The sequence below is a fragment of the Antennarius striatus genome, chromosome 6 (genome assembly GCF_040054535.1).
Source record: "Antennarius striatus isolate MH-2024 chromosome 6, ASM4005453v1, whole genome shotgun sequence".
In the NCBI taxonomy this organism is placed as follows: Eukaryota; Metazoa; Chordata; class Actinopteri; order Lophiiformes; family Antennariidae; genus Antennarius; species Antennarius striatus.
This window is the reverse complement of record NC_090781.1, coordinates 14,725,532-14,749,818: the sequence shown is the minus strand read 5'-3', so window position 1 is coordinate 14,749,818 and position 24,287 is coordinate 14,725,532. Positions and strand designations below refer to the sequence as shown.

The window sequence follows — 24,287 nt, the reverse complement described above, 5'->3', positions numbered from 1 at the left end:
CCATCTGTAATTTTATTAGTCTGTGTTACTAGCAGAGCAGTCCCTACAATGACCATCACTTTACAGTTTTGCATTATCTGTACATGAAGACAATGAATGATGTATATTATTGTGTATTTCTAAAACAAATATGCTGTAAAGTATCAACAAACTATCACCACATACCAGTGAGCTCCATCTGTTATTTTTGTAAACTTTTCTGTGAAATTATTTGTTTTCTTATGGTGTTTGTTTTTCTAAAATGGCACAAAGCTTTTCTGCTTATCAACACGCAAAGAAACTAAAGGAAATGGCAAGACAAACCAGTTTTGATCCTATATTTAGAATTATGCTTGCACAAAAGATTGTTTTGTATAGTTTTGTTATTAGAAGTTTTCCTTCCCAGTTGTCGAAAATGGATTCAGACATGTTATTCTTTGTAGTTCACAGTCGTCTCTCTGTATCTGTAGCTCTTGCCATCAGCCGGGACAAATGAGGTTATGTTGGGACAAGGTAAGATGAAGCTTTTATGGGATGATTGAATAAGACTGAAGGGCCTAAACACTGTGTTCATAGATGCGGATGACTGCTCTTCTCAGAGTTTTGATTGCTGGCAGGCAGTCCAGTTTTCAGATGATTATAATCCAACTCATATCTTTGAAAAAGTTTTCCTTTTTGTTTTTAACAGAATTATTTTTATTTTGTATTTCAAGCACTTTATTTTCTCAGTTTGGAAGAGCAGTGGGACACAACAGATTTTGGGAGTTTTGTCATGTTCTCTGCATTTAGCTATACATCACACAGACAATAATATGACCTTTTGATAGCATCACAGTTAAGGATGTGATTAACGATCTTGTACAGAGTTCTCACTGATTCAGTGGACTGTCCAGTTCCTCTTAAAAGTAGTGTGTCGTGGTCAAGCCCTTTTTTTCCTCCTTAACAGCGAAACCAAAGCCATGATGGGGGGAGGGGAAGTTAAAGAGCTGGGAGAGTTCAGCTGAGTTTTACAACCTCAGCCCTCACTTCCCAGCACTTCAACGGTGATCGATGGGCTTAGACATGCTCTGCAGGACAGTGGGTGGGTGTGCTGCTTTTCGTTGTGTCATACTCCCCCATGACTTACTTTGTGAGGGATTTTTGCTCAGATTTGAAGGATGGAAAGAATGAAAAAGCTGTAGCTGAACAAGCTGATTTGAATCTAACTATTTAAGCTTGTTTTCTGTACAATTTTTCAGTGAAAGTGTGAAAGGGGAAAAATTCCTCCATCTATACCAAAGAAAATTATTCTGTTCTTGAATTTTGCAATGACTTATCAGATGGAAAATGCTCATTCTATTTTCAGTATTAAATAATCCACAATGAGCTGCTCTTCCGTGGTTGAGAGACGTTTGCGATATAGCTGTCCTGGATTAATATGCCGGTCACTGCTGAAGGATGCCAGGAATAACCCAGTTGGGTCACACTGACCTCTTGAAACTGGGCAGCACTCCAGGTCTCAATTAAGTGATGTTCTCTCTTTCCAGAAAAGGCAATAATATTAAATGGAGCTTACAAGATAGCTGTGTGAATGGTGTGATGTCGCAGAACTAAAGAGCAGTGTGGATATGAAAAGGGGAAAATATATATGCAGTGTACAATATTTGTTCATCAGGATGAATGTTGTGATTGTACATTATTTAATGAAATAAAGTTCACACTTTAGTGTAAACCTTTATAATGTAGCTTGAGGAACTAATCTGTTGACTTCTTTTAGATTCTGTTTTTCTCATACCCTTTACCACTTGTCAGTTGTCACTAGGGAACATTCACTACAACCTCTCACATTGAGAATTCATGTATTACATAGTATTCTCATCAGACGGTTATCATTTTATGCTTTTTTTATGCTTCTTCAGCGTTTGGTGCCAAGAAAAACCCAACTGTACTGCTTCACAAGCCACTCCAATTTAACAGTATATGTGTCTAACAAAAAATAAAATGGAGAAAAAAACTTTGACCAGTACTTCTGGAATTGGTACTGCTCGCCACGATAAGATCACACTCTGCACTTCCTGAAACCAGAAAATGTGTTGCTTCCTTTTCGTATGTGTCAAGAAGAAGAAAATAGCCTTGAAACTGTTGTGATTTGTAAATGACAAAATTCCGAATTATTGGGTGTAGGGCCTCATTCCTTGCTAATTTATGAAGACATTTCAAATTAGCATTAACCATCAAGGGAAAATGCAATCTCTTAGAAAATGTAGAAAATGTTTAATAGGTGAGGCCAGATGATGTTTTAATTAATTTGAAAGATTAGCATTTGTCAGATTGGCTTTCATCACAGTGATCAATCAGCCAAATTGTAGTCACTTTGACAATGTAGCTTTTGCAGTACTAGAAAAAAAATGTTTGAAAAACATGGTTGACCACAAACCTATTAATTAAATTACTTTTTCTAGGTATATATGATGAAAACTTACTGGCCTGTATGTCCAAATAAGCCTTGACAGCAATATTTACCACACAAGTCACTATGCTTATGGCTTATTTGAACATCATTGATTTGACTTCAGGTTGGAGCTTATCAGAAAATGTAATCTTCATCTTTCCAGAGAAGATGCTTACCCTTCTGAAAAGCATAGGAGTGCTGCAATGTGATCCATTCTGCCCTGTGTGTTTGTGTGTGTGTGATGTCAGTCTGCTTTGAGTGGCTATGGGGCAGTTATCCTTGCCGCAGTGTGTGTGTTGATGTAGGAGAAGGGGTCCTGCAGGATCCTGTGTGTCAGCAGCCTGCATAGCCTGGCGGAAGTGCATCACTGGCAGATGTCCAAAAGTCCCCCCTTACCCCCCGTCCCTCTTCCTGGTCCATCTTCCTTTTTAGTCAATGAGCAGACAGAACACAGCCGCTGTTAAAGACTGTCACTGGAAAACACATAGAGCTGTTGTAATGAAGTCCGCTGCTCTTCCTTTATGCGTTTCCATCTTACAAATGCAACAATGGTATTTTTGGTCTGAAATCAATATGTTGTATTGTAGGCTTCTCTTGCGTCACAACAGCTTGCATTGTTGGAGTCTGTACTACATTTGCCTTTCATGTGGTTATGACAAGGCATGTTTATTTACACTCTCCATGGAAACTCTAGCACAAGTGAAAGAGTATGTGCAGATGCAGCTTGATTTTTATTGGACCAAAGCAATGTCATTAATGCTTTCCTGAAGTGGGAGGAACCTTCTGTCATGTGATGAAGTTTTCTTTTCTCTCAAATCCGAGAGGATGTCATCACAGGAAATACGTTGGGAGCATAAACACCTGCTGCCTCCCCCACTGAACTCCAACATGCATAAAAACCACACACACACACACACCCACATGTGTGCTAAAGCAGTGTAACCTGCTCAATTAAAGTAGCTTTTGTCTCTGAACCTGTTTATCAGCAAAAAGGATTAGCAGTTCACCTTTTTTTTAGGTCATTGCTAAATTTACTTCCTGCATCACAGTAAGTAAAAAACGGAAACAACGTTCTTATGGGAGATACAGATGTTGTTGTTTTATACTGCTGCTTACCAAAACAAATTTCAAATTTGAAATTTGACACATTTTTTCTGTTTAAAAGTAAATAGTTCATAGTCCGTTCATAGTTCTGTTTGTCAATGTGTAGTTTTTATTTATTTCTACTACTGTTTCATTCAAAAGGAATCCATAATAATAAAAAGAAATCCCAAAAAGCTACAGATACAAAATGCCATTGAAATCTGAGGTGCTAGAACAGCTAACCAGGAATGCCTGGATGGAGGTGGATGGCCCTCTGGGACCAGCTTCCTCGGACTCTATGTGTCTTACCATTTAAAGGGTATCTATTATTACATGTATAATTTCGTTGTATCCGTAGGGTAAAAGCTGTCATTTGTGTACAGAAGTCATGTTCTTACTTTTCAATTTCATTTTCCAGGCTTGGAAGAAACGATGGTTCATACTTCGTAGTGGTCGCATGAGTGGTGACCCCGATGTTCTGGAGTACTACAAGAATGACCACTCTAAGAAACCCATTAGAGTCATCGACCTCCACTGCTGTGAGCAGGTGGATGCTGGCCTGACCTTCAAAAGGAAGGAGTTCCAAGACAGCTTTGTGTTTGACATCAGGACCTCAGATCGCACTTTTTATCTTGTAGCAGAGACTGAGGAGGAGATGAATAAGTGGGTCCGCTCCATCTGCCAGCTTTGTGGGTTCAATCAGTCAGATGACAACCACGGTAGGTGAACCTGACATGTTGTGACTGCACTGCCCCTCTCCCTACAGTATTCCTTTTATCTTTTACTGAGATCATTAGTTTTGTAATTTTTGACTATGGTTTCTTGCGATTCTCTATCTCGAGTGAGATAAAGAATCTCATAAAATGTGCAACGGGCTAAGATGATCCTTAATAGTATTTTTACATTTGTGCCATAGAGGGCAGCTAGTCACCCTTGACCGATCACTGGTATGCTATTAGTAAGTCTTACAGAGATAGTCTATTAACATCTCTTCAAAAACCGCTGGACAACATTCAGTGATATTCAGTCATGTTAAAGGGCCCTTAATGATATTTTTATAATAATTGGTTTCTTTAATTGTCTTTTTTTTGGGGGGGGGGGGGGTTGGATTTAATTGGTCACATTGACGGTTTTGATTTTAACAGTAATGAAGGCATCTGTGTCCTGGACAAGTATTTTCTAGTTTACTTTCTTTCAGGTTGGAGTTACTACTGTTTCAGATTTTAAAGAATTGCTAAATCCACTTAGTTGGAACCGGCAGAAGATCATGCTTCTGACATCTTTATGTGTGGTGTTATCAATAATTAGTCAATTGGTTTGCCTATAGATAGATAATATTTAACAATTAATTGTACAAGTCAGTTTAGAGAAATTAATTTGAGAAATTCAAATAAGCCATTTTAATATACTGTATCAATTTATACTTTGGGGAAATAGCTATATTTTCCACACTTTTCTGGCATTGATAGAACATGTTTTGATGTTTTAAGCATGTAAGCAGTAAAACAAAAGACCCTCCCTTTTATTAAACATCCACTGTACTTGCTCATTATTTGTAACAGCCTGCATCCTTGTACTTGCAAGAAATTCAGCATCAGAAGTCTAGCCACATGATATCATTGTCATTTGTGTTTACCACTTATTTTATTTCACTGAGGGGGCTTGGAATATCTGTTAAACAAATGGCCTCACTGTTAGAGGGTATTGTGGATTTTTACCCTCATTTGTTTGTTAAAGAAAGGGTTCCTGTTTTCAGAAATTGGAAAATCTTGGCCATGGCTCAATTGGAAATTTTGGTAGTGTCCTTACAAAGATGCAGTTTTGTGTTTTTGATCTTTCAAGTAGAAGTGTTTTTTTCTTTTCAGTTTGGCATACCATTACTTGGGATGCCACATTATTAAAACCACAGATTGCTAATAATGATATTTCTGCGCGGTAATGATTTTATGTAGGATGGCTTCAGTGTGATACAGAGGAAAGCAGTCCTTTCACCTTTGAGCCAAAGGTGAAGATTTTGATTACTTTATCATTTCATTGTGCTGTGATCTCGGTAACTATTATAAAACTACCAGCTACTGTGTGTGCAAAGTGATGATACTGCATTGAAAATACTCATTGATTTCTCTGGACAACTTCTTCTGAGTAGCAGTGAGTGAGGTTTTTACACAATGTGATTGAATGCACTTGTTTTCAAATTTGTATTTTTGAAAGTGATCATAGATCAGACTCCCGTAATTGTCAATGAAATTGTGGTGTGTTGTTACTATTATTTGTATTCATAACAAGGGTTTGTGAAGTCAATGCTTTATGCTATTATTGTGTCTTTATTTTAGCACATCTTTCAAAACACTTCTCATATTCTTACTCTAGCCCATCCAGATTGCACTCCAGATTGCTATTGTTCTCCCACCATCTGGCAGCTGGTAGACGTTAGTGTTTGAGCACATGGTTGATCATCTGTAACACAAAACATGTCCAGGTGTGGTTGGAATGGCTATAATAATGTAATGATAACATCATGGGGAGATCCCCTTGTCAAAATTAAATTATTATGAAGGTCCATTTACGAATGTTTCAATGCATCAACTCCAGACAGCAGGGTGTAGCTGGGAGAGTGAGTTAGCTCAGAGAGGGAAATAATGTTACAACAATTGTGTGAGTGATTATATATGTAACGCAATTGCTTTGCTTGTTTTTTTCAATTTGGCACCCCTATTTTTTAGATTTATGGAAAGAGGTACACAGGCAGTACATTTCTTTTTATAATTACTTCAATAATTGGTGACAACTAGGGGGCAGCTGTGCTTACACAGCCAGTTTTAGCAACAAGGAAATTTGTATTTATCAGGAAATTTGAAGTGTTGGGGTGAAGTGGCACCAGTAAACTTGTCGTCCTTCAAATATAATCTGATTTCGTAATGTCAACGTGACAGTACATACTTAGAGTACCTATCTCCCATAGCACTGGCTTACCAAAATTGCATGCGTAAGAAGAATAATTTGGAGTAGACAGTGGGAATATCAGAGGCTCCATTTTATCAGAATCTTTGCCATTAAAATGTTTTTGAAGCTGCCGTTTTAAGGTAAACTACATAAATAATCACATATAATATCTCATATGAGGCTCTGCTACTCATCCGATAAATGCATGTTCCTTACGAATGTAATTTCAGTAGTGCAGTTAGTATATATGTATATAGTTATGTTTAATTAAATCGAATGCCCCAGTTTTTGGAAGTGTCAGGCTTTTTTGGTCATCTAATGAAATGAGTACTACTGTTTCTGAGAAATGTCATCAAAAACTGTTAACGCTCTGTGTTGCTCCAAATGAATTATCCAGGCTCTATTTTAGTAGGAGGTGAATAATCAGTTGAAGTTTGTTTGTTACCACCCATCTGTTTGTTCACTTAGTCTTTGAAAACAAACTATTGACTTTTCCTAGCAAAATCAGGAGTGTCAGCTTGAGCCAGTTTTGATTGAACTGTTTCAATGACTGTTACAATGTTCTCGCTAGGTATGAAATGTTTGCGTGAAATGTATCTATTCTGGGAAGTACAAAATATGAGAGAACTGTACTGATAGCTCTCAATGTAGTGTTTTTGTAGTAGGAGTCACTAAGCTATTTATTTATATTTTTATTTTATGATGTTTTGAAACAATAGCATGGTTACCACTGTGTTATGATCCTCAAAGGCATAGCTGTTTGATCTTCTACTTGTTCTGTCATTTGAACTGTCAGAGCATGTGAAAAACACACAAAAAATGCATCTGGATTAGCAGTTAATAAAGCTTTCATGGTGGATAAAAAGAAATAAATCAATCTGACCCATTCCTGCCCTTACATTATTTAATCATTATGATTGCGCTCATTCAATTGTGTACTCAGAAAGATGTTCTCTATCTGCTTGTATACTTTCAATTTTTGTAAACACACTACACATGTTCAGCCCATCTATCTAGTTTTTCCAAGGCAAGGATCTTGGCAGATCCATCTCTTTTCCTTCATACAACTCCTCCTAGTTCCCTCGTGTAAGGTTGTTGTCATTGTTGCTATGGAAATGAATGTGCAAACTTTTATGAATTTTTCTTATACATATCATTTGGTGGAGCTCTTTTAGTATATGTAGGCCCAGATATTTCCGGATATCTTGGCTATTTGTCATTGGTCAAACTGTATCATTTCAGTGCACGTCTTTGAAAAAAGCCGAGATAGAATCCCAGTTCCTTGTATTTACACAACAAAATTATCAGCTACATTTTTACTACCTACAGAGGTGTTTCACATAATGTAGCTTTTATCAGCTCATCAACAGTTTGTGACCAAAGTCTGATAGTTGCTTGAAATACTGGTATATAAATGATAATTCCACACTGTTCATAAACATGTTTTTCCAGTAAATATTTTTGGCAATTTTCCCTCTAGCAAACAGCTGCGGGTCTATGCCAGTGTATCAAGTCACAGATTTGGACTCCTCTCAAAGAAAATAATGTTGGAAAACCCCAACCAAGATAATTTTATTCAACTCTTGCAAATTTCCCAAGTCAACATTAAAAAACAGAACATGAAAAGTGTGCAAACCTCTACCCAAGGCCCAACTGTTCCTTTTAATTGAATTGAACCAGGATCCAGATTCCAACAAGACATGCGCATGATCACAATGGCTGGCCTCAGAGTTCTGTTGAACTTAGTGGAAAATATATCAGCAATCCACCTGTTCAGCTGGATCTACTCCAGAATACAGTTTTTTAATTGAAGTTAGGGATGGCTAGTAACAGCGACTCTTGTAAGGAGTGCGCTTGTCAGGATTTCTTGTCATACAATATAATTAGCTTTTAAGCAAACGATGTGCATTTAAAAAACTGTTAAAAAAAAATAAAAAATCTTGTCTGTTCCACTATTTTCAAATATGTTTGTCCTGTGATATCCCACTTTCATAATGCACTCCAGGGTGTCCACATGGTGTAATTACACAAATATTGTTGACCAATGCACACTATTGTGCTTAAATGCCATCCATCTCACCACTGAGGGCACATGCTATTGTTTGTTGATATATATTTTGATGAAATGCATACATCCATCCATCTTCCACGGAGGCAGCAGCTTCAAAAGGAGCCCCAAACATCCACCAGCTCTGACTGGGGGATCCCAAGCCGTTCCCAGGCCAGTGTTGAGATATAATCCCTCCACCTGGTGCTGGGTCTGCCCCAAGGTCTCAGCTAAATGGGTCAACATAAACATACTACACACATTACCAAACATTTTATAAGATTTCTGCAAATTATATATAGCAACAGTATTTACTTTATATTCCATTTCCTTACAGGAATGAAGTCAGAGTGTGTTTATTTGTAGCTGTTGTTTTAGACTTGAGCCATACTCATCCATTGACCTAACAAACATTGGCCATTTGTTTGATTAGTCCGTTGTTTTGAGGCAATTGAATGCGCACAAATGATGCTTGGAATCAATATGCAAAGGAGAGTAATGTGATCAGGGAATACTCTTGTGTTCCTGCTCTGCTTGATACTCCCAAGCTTCTTTAAGGGAGGCACCATTTCATTTTTTTTTTTCCCATTAACAGCTTTAGTTAGTGGATACTTACTCAAGTAAGTACAGAATTTGAACTTACTGGGGTAAGTTCACATAAACCAGCAGAGTGAGAAAGCCTTTGTCTCTCCTCTGCTTGAGTGATATAGTCTCTCGATGCTAATGGCTCTCCTCTTTGTATACCTACATACAGATTTTTGTAGCAACTACCATCATTAATGTGCAGTTATACCTTTGTCATGGAAAGCTTTCAACCCTTAACTAACCATACATGCCGATGGCCTTGACTATGCAGTCTTATGAGATGACTCTTGGTCTGAAAGGCCCCAAGTCGTGCATTATTGTTCCGCATGGATGTGCAAAACAAGTCACTTATTATAATTGAAATCATTTGTGAAACAAGAAAACCTTTAGACATTTGAGTCATTTTACTGGTGCCCTTTTATTAACTTGATTTAAGGGCACTTTGTCAGGACTCATGGAGGAATTAAATGTGACCTTTGTGGCACAAGATGGCCTCCCTCATCACCAGGCCAACACACAGAAGTTTCACATAACTGAGGTTAATTTGCAAGCGTCATTGCCGATATCTCAGCCCTGAGGCGCTATATTTATGTCCAATCTCATATGAAACCATTAAGGAAATTGCATCTTTCTTGCACTCAAATTGAGGCAGGTGGGCAGCTGAGATCATTGTCTTTTATGGAATATATAAGGGATCATTGCAGTCCTGATTAATAACCTACGTTTGCTATTATTAGGAAATTCAAATAGTCCTCCACCATGTTTCCATCAGATGTTTTAATTAAACAGGTCAGTGGTATTTTCTATTTTTATATCTCATTTTTAAATTATCATATGTCCTTGTCCAACTCTGACTGGACTGAGGAAATTAGCCCTGCACAAAGGAGTTCTTGTCCTTGGTATCTAGCAGGGTTCTAATTTTGGCCTCCTGAGACCAGCAGTGGGCTTCTATTTGATTATAGTCAGAGAGCAGATGAGACACTAGGTGATGTATGACAGAGCTTAATTGGAAAATTGCACATGAACTTAGGAACTGTTTGACCCCGAGTAGTAGTGTTTGGTTCACCAGGCAAAAGGGTCTTTGAATTCATTGCTATCAATGGTATGACATTCATTTCAAGTTGAGAAATGCCGTGGGAAGAAGGCTGCACTCTTTGATGTTGAGGCTACAGCTTAAAGAAAAATCTACCTCTGGTTATGACAAGCTCATAACTCAAAAATATTGTAGTTAATCTCTAATTTACTTAAGTCGGCCCTACCAATGTTGTTTTTCTTTCTACAAAGGACTGTTAGGAATTACCTCTCCCTTTATTGGTCATTTTGCCACCATACATTGAGTGTCACAGTACATTAGCTAGAAAACATTACAAGAAGCACTGTGTAGGACATTTTAGTTCTCTACTCTCTGCTCTTTTGTATTCTGCTATGGCTGTTCTGACTTGATGGGGTTGTTTCCCATAGGTAACATATATCATCAGACCCATTAGTGTCAGTGATAATCCATGTAGGCTCATCAGCAGACTGAACCAGCCATGTGTCTTTTCTCTCCAATTCTTCTCTATTTTGATAGCCACATATGATAGCTGATCAAAAATCATTCCAAAAAACAAAGAACAACAAACTCCTGTACAAATGGCAATCAACAAGGTTACTTTTGATGTTTTCTTGTACCATCTGCTTTTAAGTTGTATGTATGTGTTTCCATGCAGTGATTCTCTCTTGGGGAGGGGGGGGGGTGTTTTTCTACGACAGATCAATATATCTACCCGTGTTAGTGGGCTTAGTGCTCACCACACTGGATGAAAGCTTTCACAAAGCTTTTTGTGGAAAAGAAAAAAGAAAGATGATTCCCAACCAGCCTGTGTAGAGAGGAATGTTACTGAACAATGGTGTAATTGAGGATCATTGGGGGAGTCTGAGTGTGTGACCATTGGCATGACCGTTTCACTGATGTCCACTTGCCTGTGGACCCTGTATCAAGAGGCCTTTCCCCCCTTAGGCTTAGATCTGACCTCATTCAGTGGACTGGACTGTAGAATACCCCCGCCCTCCAACCATCCCACATTAATACACACATGATCTCCAAACACATATGACTCATAGAACTCTACTCCTTGGTGGAAGGAAAAATGATGAATAAAAAAATTAATGTTTAACATTATGAGGTAGAAATAATTTTTGTTGACTAAATATGCTCATACCAAACCTTGCGTGCACCATAGGACAGTGGAAGATTTAGATTAATAACAGCATAGATGATTGGTGTTATTTTTCCTCTCGGCATGAGCTTGTGTTGCACACAGCACCATGGATCGATGGATCAGTGAGCCGCCCACCCTTCACTCCTACAGCTCTACCTCCTCATTCTGGCCTCCTGCCAAGTCTATTTGGAGCTTCCTCATCTTAGATCTTTTTTTCTGTCTTTTCATTTCATTACAAGAGATTTCACACATACTCTGGACTGTAAGACCATGTTCTCCACATAATTTTACTGTGTAAAGCAATGATTAACTCAATAAAATAAAGTACATTTTTTAATTAACTTTATTTTCCCCAATAGGAGAAATTATCTTCCCCCTCTGCACACTATAGGTGTATACCAAAGCAAAAAGGATTATTTGGAATGTATACTTTTGAACCTAGCAAACCCTGCCGCCCAAAAACATGGGTCTGTCCTCCCTTCAGACAAATCCCTTCTCTATTGATTGAAGAGCAAACTAAAAGACTCCATGGATGGCAAGGTCATATAATGGCTTGAAAACAAATGATTTACACACAGCCTTTTGGCCTGAGGGATTTTTACAACCACAACAAAAGGAAGATGTTTGAGGAATGATGCTCTGATGGTAGTTTTCAGTATCATAAGACTGCACAGCTTATCTAATCGGAGGAAAAAAGCTCTGATGTTCTCAGGACATGTCTGGGATCACTTCTAGGGAGAAAAAATCGGTCAAACAGTAACTCCAATTTCTTGTATCTGCCCGCAGATGGAAGGTTACACCATATGCCACGTTCAATTGGAGCAGATGTCAACAGTTCAATGGCTCCTCTAACTGGAGATCGCAAGTCCTCTGTCCCAATACACTCCAGCCAGCCTGTCCTCTTCACCTTTGATGAGCCCATGCGCCACTCGCATCATAGCTCCCTGTCCAACAGTGCACCCCAGGACTACCTTCTTCTCCACCAGTGCATGAGCAGGAAGACAGAGAGTGCACGGTAAGGGTCACGACCCTCTAACGTCCTGCTTCCGCTTCCTGTTATCAGTTAATGCAGGTCAACATACAGATTTACTGTGTTTCCTCAGTTTAAAGAAGAACTAGAACTCAAACTGATTTGTGCCAATGCATGTGTGCATGGTTAAGTGCATAATACCATAAATGTGGACTGCTGATATATTTACAAAAATAAGGACTTCGAGTTAAATTACAAATTGACATGTGAAATGCAGAAGGCTGATATATGATTCTGACTCTGAATATCATTTCATATTGAAATGTAACTAATTAATCAAATGCAATTAATTAAAGGGAAAATATTTCAATTCAAATGTATGTTTGATATCAATTATATTAAATAGAATGTAATTTTATTTCATCATGTTACAGAAATCTAAAGCCTTTTTAAAAGAATTACGAATTTCGATGATCAATTTAAACATTGAACAAAATTAATATGCACAGTCAAGGGGTCTTAATATGTAACGATGTGAATGGATATACATGGTTGTATTAGTTTTATGTATGTTAAGCTGGAAAACAGAAGGAACAAATTATTAAATGCACTCGTGGATTTTCCATTGACATTCACCTCACCTTCTGCAGCCATCATGCCTGCTACCAAGAATAAAATGGCAGCTTTAATAATAATGCCATTCAGTAAATGGCCAGCGCTGTATATGATCAATGTTGTTGAGGCTGCAATTCATCACTCCTGTAGGTTTTGATTCAAACAGGGTAGGATTACCCTCTCGGCCACATGATTTGCACATAAATCTGCTGCGTTGGACGTCTACAAAGCCCAGGAAATCAAACCACACAATCAGCTTATGCAGATATTTCTGTCATTCCCTCAATTGCTTCTGCTTTGTGCATCTGCTAATTAAGACAGGCATCTGGTGGTGTGGTATAATGTGGCCGCAAGAGGGCAAAAGCCAGTGTGTTATTGTGCTGATCCCAAGCCCGGATAAATAAAGAGGGTTGTGTCAGGAAGGGCATCTGACATAAAATGTTTGCCAAATCAAACATGCGAATCAAATCTATGACTTCCATACCAGATCGGCCGAGGCCCAGGTTAACAACGATCGCCATCGGTGTTCACCCACAGGGTGCCAGTGGAAATTAGGCTACTGTTGGTCGAAGGAGAGGAGGAAAGTATGTTCGTAGGAAAAAAGAGAAGAGGAACGCCAAAAGTATAGGACTGAGAGTAGAGATGTTGGAACTATGACAGGAAAAGGTAGAGAGTTGTTTGACATGATGAAGAGGAGGAAGGTAGACATAGTGTGTGTCTGGGAGACCAGGTAGAAAGGTAGCAAGGTTAGAAGTTTAGGAGCAGGGTTCAAGTTGTTCTATCATGGTGTAGATAGGAAGAGAAATGGAGTAGGAGTTACCTTGAAGGAGGAGTTTGTTAGGAATGTCCTGTAGGTAAAAAGAGTGTCAGGTAGAGTGATGCGTCTGGAGCTAGAAATCGAGCTGTAATGTTCAAGGTTGTTAGTGGGTATGCTCCTCAGGTAGGATGTGAGCTGGAGGAGAAGGAAAAATTCTGGTTGGACTTTGATGAAGTGATGCAGAGCATACCTAGAAGTGAGAGAGTTGTCATTGGTGGAGACTTCTATGGACATGGTGGTGCAGGAAACAGAGGTGAGAGAGGAGGTGATGGGCAGGTTTGGTATCCAGTAGAGGAATGCAGAAGGACAGATAGTGGTTGACTTTGCAAAAAGGATGGAAATGGCTATAGTGAATACTTTCTTCCATAAGAGGCAGAAACATAGGGTGACCTATAAGACTGGAGGTAGGAGCACACAGGTGGACTTCATCTTGTGTAGATGGTGTCATCTGAAGGAGATCTGTGGCTGCAAAGAAGTGGTAGCTGAGAGTGCTGCCAAACAGCATAGGATGGTGGTGTGTAGAATGACTCTGGTGGTGAGGAAGATGAAGAGGGCAGAGCAGAGGAAGAAATGGTGGAAGTTGAAAAAGGAAGAGTGTTGGATGACTTTTAGGAAGGAGTTAAGAATGGCTCTGGGTGGTCAGGACATGCTTTGAGATGACTGGAGAACTACAGCTAATGTTATCAGGGAGACGGGTAGGAGAGTACTTGTTGTGTCATTTTAGAAGGAAAGTATAAGGAGACTTGGTGGTGGAATGAGGAGGTACAGGAGTGTATACAGACAAAGAGGTTAGCTAAGAAGAAGTGGGACACAGAGAGGACTGAGGAGAGTCGACAGGAGTACAGGGAGATGCAATGTAAGGTGAAAGTAGAGGTAGCAAAGGCCAAACGAGGGGTTTCTGATGACTTGTATGCTAGGTTGGACATTAAGGAGGGAGAGACTGATCTGGATGACAAGACAGAAAGACAGAGATGGGAAGGACGTGCAGCAGGTTAGGATGATTAAGGATAGGGATGGAAGTGTATTTACATGTGCCAATAGTGTGACGGGAAGATGGAAAGAGTACTTTGAAGAGTTTATGAACGAGGAAAATGATGGAGAACAAAGACTAGAAGAGGTGGCTTTTTTGGACCAGGAAGTAGCAAAGATTAGTCTGGATGAAGTGAGAACGGCATTGAAGAGGATGAAGAGTGGAAAGGCACTCGGTCCTGATGATATACCTGTGGAGGTATGGAAGTGTCTTGGAGAGGTGACAGTAGAGTCTCTGACTGGGTTGTTCAACAGGATCTTGGATAGTGAGAAGATGCCTGAGGAATGAAGGAGAAGTGTGCTGGTGCCCATTTTTGTGAACAAGGGAAGTGCGCAGAGTTGTAGCAACTACAGAGGAATAAAGCTGATGAGCCATACAATGAAGTTATGGGAAAGAGTAGTTGAGATGCAAGAGAAGTATGTTAGAGCGGTGCAGGAAATGTATGAGGACTGTAAGACAGTGGTGAGGTGTGCTGTAGGTGTGACAGGAGTTCAAGGTGAAGGTGGGACTGCATCAGGGATCAACTCTGAACCCCTTCTTGTTCGCTATGGTGATGGACAGACTGACAAACAAGGTTAGACAGGAATCTCCATGGACTATGATGTTTGCAGATGACATTGTGATTGTAGTGAACAGGGAACAGGTGGAAGAGAAGCTAAAGAGGTTGAGGTTTGTCCTGGAAAGGAGAGGAATGAAGGTTAGCTGCAGTAAGACAGAGTACATGTGTGTGAATGACAGGGACCCAACTGGAAGAGTGAGGTTACAGAAAGAAGAGATCAAGAAGGTGGAGGATTTAAGTACAGTGGTACCTCTACATACGAAATTAATTGGTTCCGGAAGAAATTACGTAAGTAGAAAATTACGTAAGTAGACGCGTTTTCCATGCAAATGTCCTAATCCATTCCAAGCCCACAAAAATTCCAACATAAATGTTTTATAAAGCATAAAAATGCATCAAAACATGTAACAAATACATGTTACAATTAGATTATTACACAATAAATGAGAGTTGTGCATAATGTAAAAAGCAAAGAATAAAGAATAATAATGACGGTCATTTACCTTTTATCAGCTGTCCCCATTGTTTTTTGTCCGCTTTGGTTCATGCGCTCCTATCTCATGATGCTGAACAACAGTGAATTCCAGTCCTCCTTTTGAACTTCTCCCACCTCCCACGCAATGCCTTAAACTCCTTAAACTTCCTTTTGTTTTAATAATGTGTCGATTGTAGATTTTTGGCCATATTCTTTAGCGAGATCAACCAAACTCATCCCTTTGGCATGCTTTTCTAATCTCTTGCTTTGTATGGACAAAAAAACTCTTCGTCTGTTCTTTTCCTCTTTTCTCCGTCACTTTCTTGGGGTCCATAGCGAATGCGTAATGAAAAAGTTATATTTGCGCAACTGTCAGACTACCTCACGGGTGGAGTGCCGAATGCTGAGACACTCCATAACCACCGTTATAGCTCCACACAGAGGTGGAGTGGCATCCGTCTTAGCCAATGGGATGCCAGGAAGATACATAATAGGTAATAGCCAATGGCAGAGCAGCTATGAGAATGTTGCTTTCAGGAACCTGTGGGAGATTTGAGTATCAGCCGATACTGTGGTTTTACATTACGGAAGTCGAAATTTCTTTTGTAAGTAGAGGTGATATTTTCCTGCTGAGAAATTTCGTAAGTAGAAAATTTTGTAAGAGACTTTCATAAATAGAGGTATCACTGTACTTGGGGTCAACAGCCCAGAGCAATGGAAAGTGTATAAAAGTGGTGAAGAAGCGTGTACATGCAGGATGGAATGGGTGGAGAAAAGTATCAGGTGTGATGTGTGATAGAAGTTTCAGCTAAAATCAAAGAAAATGTGTGCAAAACTGGTGAGACCAGTGATGTTGTTTGGCCTAGAGACAGTGGCACTGAGGAAAAGACAGGAGACAAAGCTGGAGGTAGCTGAGATGAAGATGCTGAGGTTCTCTTTGGGAGTTACCAGGAAGGGTAGGATCAGGAATGTGTACATCAGAGGTTAGAGGTTTTGGAGATAAGGTCAGAGAGGACAGACTAAGATGGTTTGGACATGTCCAGAGGAGAGATAGTGAATATATTGGTAGAAGGATGCTGACTTTTGAAATGCCAGGCAGGAGGCCTAGAGGAAGACCAAAGAGGAGGTTTATGGATATAGTAAAAGAGAACATGAAGGTAGTTGGTGTGAGAGAAGAAGATGCAGAAGATGGGGTTAGATGGAGGGAACTGATTTTCTGTGGCGACCCCTGAAGGGAAAAGCCGAAAGGAGAATAATAATAATAATATCTGATAGTGTGGTATGATTCATATGAAAAAGAAACCCGCTGCTCATATGACCACTGTTATACATTAATCTTGGAAACAGGTCCCCATGCAGCCCCAGTGATGTAATACATAGAGTACTGTAAAAACATGATGAAATGCAAATTGCCATTTGACACGCAAAAAAGGAGTCAGACCAAAATGTAATATATCAATTCTTGTATTACTTTTTATTACTTTGATATATTTCTTATTTAAAATTGCAATAATCATAATTAGGACTGAATACAATCCTCCAAAACCTGCAGCGTGGCTGCCACAAATGAAAGATTAGTAGATGCTTAAAGAAACGACTCATTGAGAATGGCTTTTCTTTGCATTGGCCATCTCAGTTGGACCATTGGTCAGCTAACTGGCTAGAAACGTCTAAGCTGTAGGGCCGGCTGTATTTCATACCCAAGGTCAAACTGAACAAAAGTGTCAGAATAAATGAGGTATGTCTCTAGGCTAGGGTAACTGAGGCTAAAAAAAACCTTCCTCCTTTTTAACTTAGATGTGTTCTCCTTTCAACATGTCATAAACATGTGTGAAATCAGCATTTCAAGAGATATTAAAAATAAAATATGCTGATATGCAAAATGTAATATGCTATCACTGCTTAATGGCACTCATTTGACAATGAGGTGTATTTTTCTATGTTCCAAGACTTGAAGCTTCTTCTGAATAACTACAGTGCCATCTTGTGGCAATGCTTTGTTTGCTCACGACAGTATATTTAAATGCTCTTTTCCACAGATGCAATTCGACAATGTGTAAGGCAGCCCCGAGTGATAGTTATTTTGTAATATATGTCACAAATATTCATGTTTATGTTTCCTCATGTTTCAGAAGTGCCAGTTTTTCCCAGGCCACACGAAGCAATCTGTTTCTGGGTAGTGACTCTGCGGTGCAGAAACTCTCCCATGGATTTTCTCACTGTCTGAATGGCATGGGTGCTCAGTTGCATGGCTTCTACAGCCTGCCCAAGCCAGGAAAACACCAGTTACCAGCACATGATGACTACCCCCAGGAGGCCTGTTATGTGCTTCCACGTGGTTACAGTTCTGAGGCTCACAGTAGTTTAGGTGACCCTGACATGGAGAATGAAGAGGTTTACACCTTCAAAACACCTTGCAATGCCCTTGCCACGATGCACAACAATGAGCATCCAACTGACAACTATGACCTTCCAACGCCACCTGGCTCCTTCTACCAGATCCCGCGGACGTTCGATAAGAATCACAATGCCTTGACGCCATCCAGCTCTGAATCATCCTGTGCTCCTCCTCCCAGGCCCCCTAAACCTAGCCAGGGGTCAGAGGGTCACTGGGGGAGTCCCCAATCAGTAGAGAGCCAAAATGGAGACCTGTCATCAGCAGTGTCAGTTATTCCACGCAGGAATACACTCCCTGCTGTTGAGAACATCAGGCTGCACAGAGGTACCCTGAATGCAAAAAGTCTTCTAATAAATGAATCCTGTATTCTGCTTGTTTCTTTAAAAAACAAGTCTGACTGACTTATACAGATGTCATGAAATGGCACATTGTTTCCTGTTTTTCAAATGCTAGCCTGGCTTTATCAGTTCATTCTCTTGTGATATGGCAATGACTGTGTTTCCTCCTCCTCCCCCTCTTTCCCTTTTCCTATGTCCCTTATTTTACTCATTTAATGTTAGTGACTTTGCAGAAAAAAACGGTCAGTTTAGCAAACACTGTTCTGTTGAGAAGCAACTGAAATGCAAGCCATATAGCTCGTTCCAGAATGCTTCATTCCAGACTAATAAATAATTAAGAAAACCAAATCCTTGCGTGCACAATGCAGTGCCTCTTATGCCATGTTCTCTGCTTTGCTAAGCCTTTAGTCAGGCTTCGTACAACTAGTGACAGCAATTGACATGTGACCCGTGTTAGTAAGACTATGGGCTGTTTATAAACTTAAATGTAAAATTCTTACCCCTGTGGAATATTTGATTAAATATCATTTGTATGTTCGGTTTTTTTTAAATAGGATTATGAATTGAGCAGAGAAATATCAGACATTTCTGTATTGCATTTTCTTTTGGTTTAAAGTTAATTGCAGTGGTAAATACAGTCTTCTCTCCCTACCTACTTCAACAGGCTCATCCTTTGAAACTAACAGTTATCACCGCCATTTTAACAACTCAGGCCAGTCTGTGGAGTCTGTCAATGATGGGTTTAGTTCCTACCTGGTAAGTCACTTCCTCCAAACCAAAAAAAAAAAAAGATCACCATCAATACTAATAGAATGCAACACAGTTGTTTTATTTGATAGCTCTGTTTAATAAGCATTGCACAGAAAATTGGGTTGCTTTACCTGATTGGACCTGAAAAGGGCTTCCTCAAAAAGTTGAATTGTTCAGAAGCCAGTATGGGATGAGGTTAACGACTTGGTGAAATACATAAGTGCAACTCCCCAATTAAGTGTTGCAGTTATTCTGTAATATTGCACCGTTTATTTGGAATGTCCTCTCTGCCTTTTGACACCAGAGAACCAAAGCCCCTCTGACTCGCTCAGACAGTGGAAATTCAGATGACAACTATGTGCCCATGAATCCTGGCTCCTCTCCACTCAGCGCTGCCCAGGCTGACAGTCCTAAGAATATCTACATCCCGATGAGCCCTGGGCCCCATCACTTTGATTTCCCAGGATTCTCTGCAACATTACCTGCCCGTAAGGGGAGTAGTGCATCCTTGTGTCATCGGCCCGGTCGTCTCAGTGATGTCACACCACCTCCCATCAACCGAAACCTCAAACCCAACAGGAAATGTGAGTTTTTGGCAAATTCTCACAAATCTAAACTTAATTTATTTAAATTGCTGTGTTTGGCTTTAAATTAGCTGAAAAACCTGTATTGTTGACTGTCTTTACAGACAGTGGAAACTCAGATGACAGCTATGTGCCCTTAGTTGTCATTTGTTGTTGTTGTTGTTGTTGACAGTTTCTGGTCTTGTTTTCCATAGCGAAGCCAACACCTCTTGATTTGAAGAACAATGGCATCATTGATGAGCTGCCATTTAAGAGTCCAGTCACCATGTCCTGGACAAGGCCCATGTGAGTCTCATAGCTATGACCCACAGAGTTTCACACACACACACACACACACACACACACACACACACACACACACACACACACACACAATTTAATGGTACAGATCGGTGCTTGAGATTGAAGGTTGACGTACTCATGTTTTTGTCTGCTTTGCTTCAGGCCAGCTATGAACTCCATGTCTTCCCAGCATTGTCGACCCATTTCTACACAAAGCATAACCAGCACAGACTCTGCTGACAGTGAGGAGAATTATGTGGCTATGGTGAGTCCCAATAAATGGAGGGAAGATCAGGGAGCACATTGTGTTCTTTGTTTCCACGATCCACTTGTTTGGCTGCTTGTGTTTTCTGACTGAAAATCGTGTGAGAAAAACTTCTCCCTTGTTCCCATTAGCAGAACCCAGCATCTACCTCCCCAGCTATGAGTGGCACCAGCAGCCCAGCCCCTAGGAAGTGTGGCAACGTGGACTATCTAGCACTGGATTTCCAGCCTGGATCACCAAGCCCTCATAGAAAAGTAAATTCATGATTTTGTAGACTTGATTCGAAACAATTTTGTTTTTATTCTGTCACCTGGTTCTCTTTACACAGAAGCTGACTGTTACCTAATTTATTGTTCAACAGCCCTCTACATCCTCTGTGACCTCAGATGAGAAGGTGGACTATGTGCAGGTTGACAAAGAGAAGACTAAGGCACTGCAAAGCACCATGCAGGAGTGGACTGATGTACGGCAGTCTACTGAACCTGCCAAAGGGGTCAAGTCCTGACAGTAACCAGTAGAAAAAATCAGAAATGACAAAAACATGTCCAATATCATGTTTGTCATTTGTACAAATACTATTTGGACTTGTTAAAGACTGAAATATTTGGACAATAAGCCATAACCTATCCTATGCCTGTTGTTTCAGATTTATTTATTACTACAGAGCACTGCTAAAATGTAAGCTATCAGGCCATAAAGTGAAGTGCCCTGCCAATGCTCCTGCAGACTGTAATAACTATGTGGAAAATTAATACTGTGTATGAAAATATCATCCTTTCTCATCAATCTAAACTTGATGAATTTCAAGTGTATCATCAAATATATCCTGTTCTTATTGTCTGCAAGTGAATTTAAGTCAAAAAATTCTCGGTTGCTTCAATTCAACAGAGTGGTAGAGGCTAACTGCTCAATAACCATACTAATATACTGCAAGAGTAATGCCAGGAATGCTGGGAAGCATGCCAAATTAGACATCTTGTCCCTTTTTACTTCATCTGTCATTTGTGCTGAGTCTTGCAAAAGCAACAAAGATTATTTTCACTGTGAGAAATCATTTTAGCTTAGCAAAGCATGTGTAGTAGGAAGAGTGTAAAAGAACAGCCTTACAAATACAACCTGTGTCAGAAGCTCTAATGATAATGTGGGTGTTGCTCCGTCCATCCATCTTCAGCCGCTGATCCGATGCTGGGTCGCGTGGGCAACAGTCTCAGGAGGAATGCCCATACTTCCCTCTCCCCATATACACCCCCTCCTTCAGGGGGATCCCGAGGCGTTCCCAGGCCAGCCGAGAGATATAGTCCATCCAGCAGCGTGTCCTAGGTCTTCCCGAGGTTTCCTCCAGGCAGGACATACCCGGAACACCTCCCCAGGGAGGCGTCCAGGAGGCATCCGAAACAGATACTCAGTCCCTGGCTCCTCACCCTATCTCTAAGGGTGCGCCAAGTCATTCTATGGAGGAAACTCATTTCAGCCGCTTATATCCAGGATCTTGTCCTTTCGGTCATGACCCAAAGCTCATGACCATAGGTGAGAGTAGGAACGTAGATTGACCGGTAAATCGAGAGTTTCGTCTTGTGACTCGGCTCCTTCTTCACCACAACGGACCTATACAGAGACCGCATCACTGCGGAAGCTGCACCGATCTGTCTGTCAATCTCACGTTCCATCCTGCACTCACTCGTGAGCAAGACCCCAAGATACTTAAACTCCTTTACTTGGGGCAAGGACTGTCCACCGACCTGAAGAGGGCACACCACCCTTTTCCAGTCAAGAATCATGGGATCCTCATCCCACTCACGTCAGACTCAGCTGCAAACCGTCCTAGTGCACGCTGAATGTCCAGGTTTGAAGAGGCCAACAGGCAAACATCGTCCGCAAAAAGCAGAAATGAAATCCTGTGATCCCCAAACTGGACTCCCTCCGGATCCTGGCTGCGCCCAGAAATTCCATAAAGATTATGAACAGAACCATTGATGGAGGGCAGCCCTGCTGAAGTCCAGCATGCACCTGAAACAGGTCTGACTTACTGCCGGCAATGCGAACCATTGCTCGTGTTGCTTCAGTTTCACTTAAATATGAGTCCAAATCTTAGCTGAAAGCTGTCCTGTTTTATGGGAAGCTATTTATGCCGGTCACATGACGCCCAAATGTAAAGCATGAAGAAAACAGAGAAAGAAGTGAAATCTTTCATTTTTGGAGGTTTTATTTTTGTGGTCATTTCACTTCAGGTAATATTCTAATACATTTCATTGTAAATGTGCACTGACCCAGAAAATTGAGTTGGAGAAAATAAAAATAAAGCAGGAGTACTTTCCAAGGAGTTCAGATACTGTCTTTTTCTCGCTCCCTCTTTTGTTTCTTGAGACCATAAATACAAGCTAAGCAGAGAGTAGCATATTTGTATTTTCTGGAATTCATCCATGATGCATGCATTAGACTTCTGAAATGCTAAACACTACAGCTTTGTCTCTGAAGAATAAATTTTCCTGTATGTAAATTATTAATAGAATGGCATATTTGCAAAGCATGTTGTTGACAGTTACACACTTGTCTGAGACAAAAGAAGTGCACTACAGCGATGCAGCATTGTGCATTTCTCACAAAGTAATCCTGCCATAGTGAATATTTGCCAGTGATCGCAGGTCCCTAAAAATAGCTGGGGAAAGAATGTTTTCTTGATTTCATAACATCTTCTACTTTAATTTGCCTTGTGATTTCATTTCAGTTTGGACTGTAAATTTTGCCTTTCAGAAATCCTTCACAATATTTACAAGTAAGAGCCATATTGTATGTAGGAAAACTGAATGATTAGTTTATAGTTCAATTTAAGTCCAGTATTTCATTGTGGGCTGGAACCACTTTAAGGGTGAATCCCTATTTGATCTTGATATGAAGAGTGTGACCATGCAGTGCAAATATTACTGATTTTTTTAAATGATTAGGATCTACTTCTTAAAGTTTTTCTACCCTTTTTACTGCATTTTTTTTCTTATTATTTTCTACTTAAAGTGTGAGCAAGTCATTTTCACATGGATGTAGTTAAACTGTGTTTTGTTATACTGTCTGTTTTATTTCTTTAAAAAAAAGCAAATTTAGGGATCTATATGTGAATTGGAGATACTGGCAGTTTGGTGTGCACTGCTAAAACCCTACACAGGTGAATTGTGGTTCACGAGGAGCAAGACCAAGAATGAAACAAAAAGACTGAAGAAAAGCCAATCTCCATGTCAGTCTCTGAAGTGAAATAGATGTGTAATTTATTATTTAGAGTGACCTGTTGTAAGCAGATGAGATGTGTATGTGTCGTAGTAGATTATTAATTGTATTACCGGTATGTTAAATGACAACCTGACTGGGCAAAATGGAATACACTGCTCAGATCTACTGTCACTGGGTTGACATACTGTACTAGAAAAGATCTTTTTTTAAACCACTGTTATTTCAACTGCTGTAGAGCATTTGCAAATTGCTTGTGTGTTAATTTATTAATTTATTGTGTGTTTTGCAATTGATCATGATGCATAAAAAAAAGAACCAAACAAGAAAAACATTCTTTCTACTAACATCAATATATGAAAATGGTTTTGATCTTTTGAGACTATAAGAAAACATTGCCATTGTGATGGTAATGTGGTACACTTCATTTGGAATAGATTTTGTTATTTCTGTATTATGGTGGACTTCAACTGTGGACACAAAATAAATGAAGAAGTGAAAGCTTGGTGCTAAGGTCCCTCTTTAAGTATAAACCAAAAGGTCGAGTTTTCTGGCAGCCATAATATTACCCATATGTCACCTTCATAGTGATGCAGTAACAATGAAAAGCTCGAGTGATTTCAGCCCATTGTATGGGATGGGATTCATTGGCATAGCTGTGTTACTGTTGGATCACAATTTTCTGAAACTGGTGTTTCAATCCTTCAGGGTTTCTAAAG

General features: G+C 39.9%; 1 protein-coding gene across 3 annotated transcripts in view; it reads left to right on the top strand.

The window, feature by feature from the left end:
- The window catches only part of gab2 (GRB2-associated binding protein 2), a 38,065-nt gene extending 14,004 nt beyond the window's left edge, over positions 1-24,061 (top strand). The window contains exons 2-10 of one of the 3 annotated variants that reach the window (XM_068317075.1): positions 3,912-4,212; positions 12,056-12,284; positions 17,868-18,457; positions 19,136-19,227; positions 19,526-19,805; positions 20,000-20,090; positions 20,250-20,352; positions 20,487-20,606; positions 20,714-24,061. In XM_068317075.1, coding sequence (XP_068173176.1) covers positions 3,912-4,212; positions 12,056-12,284; positions 17,868-18,457; positions 19,136-19,227; positions 19,526-19,805; positions 20,000-20,090; positions 20,250-20,352; positions 20,487-20,606; positions 20,714-20,857 — 1,950 coding nt within the window. In that variant the 3' untranslated portion in view covers positions 20,858-24,061. Of the gene's footprint in view, positions 1-3,911; positions 4,213-12,055; positions 12,285-17,867; positions 18,458-19,135; positions 19,228-19,525; positions 19,806-19,999; positions 20,091-20,249; positions 20,353-20,483; positions 20,607-20,713 lie in introns of all 3 variants that reach the window. The other 2 variants (XM_068317074.1, XM_068317076.1) reach the window with 2 other exon arrangements.
- Positions 24,062-24,287: the final 226 nt, after the last annotated feature.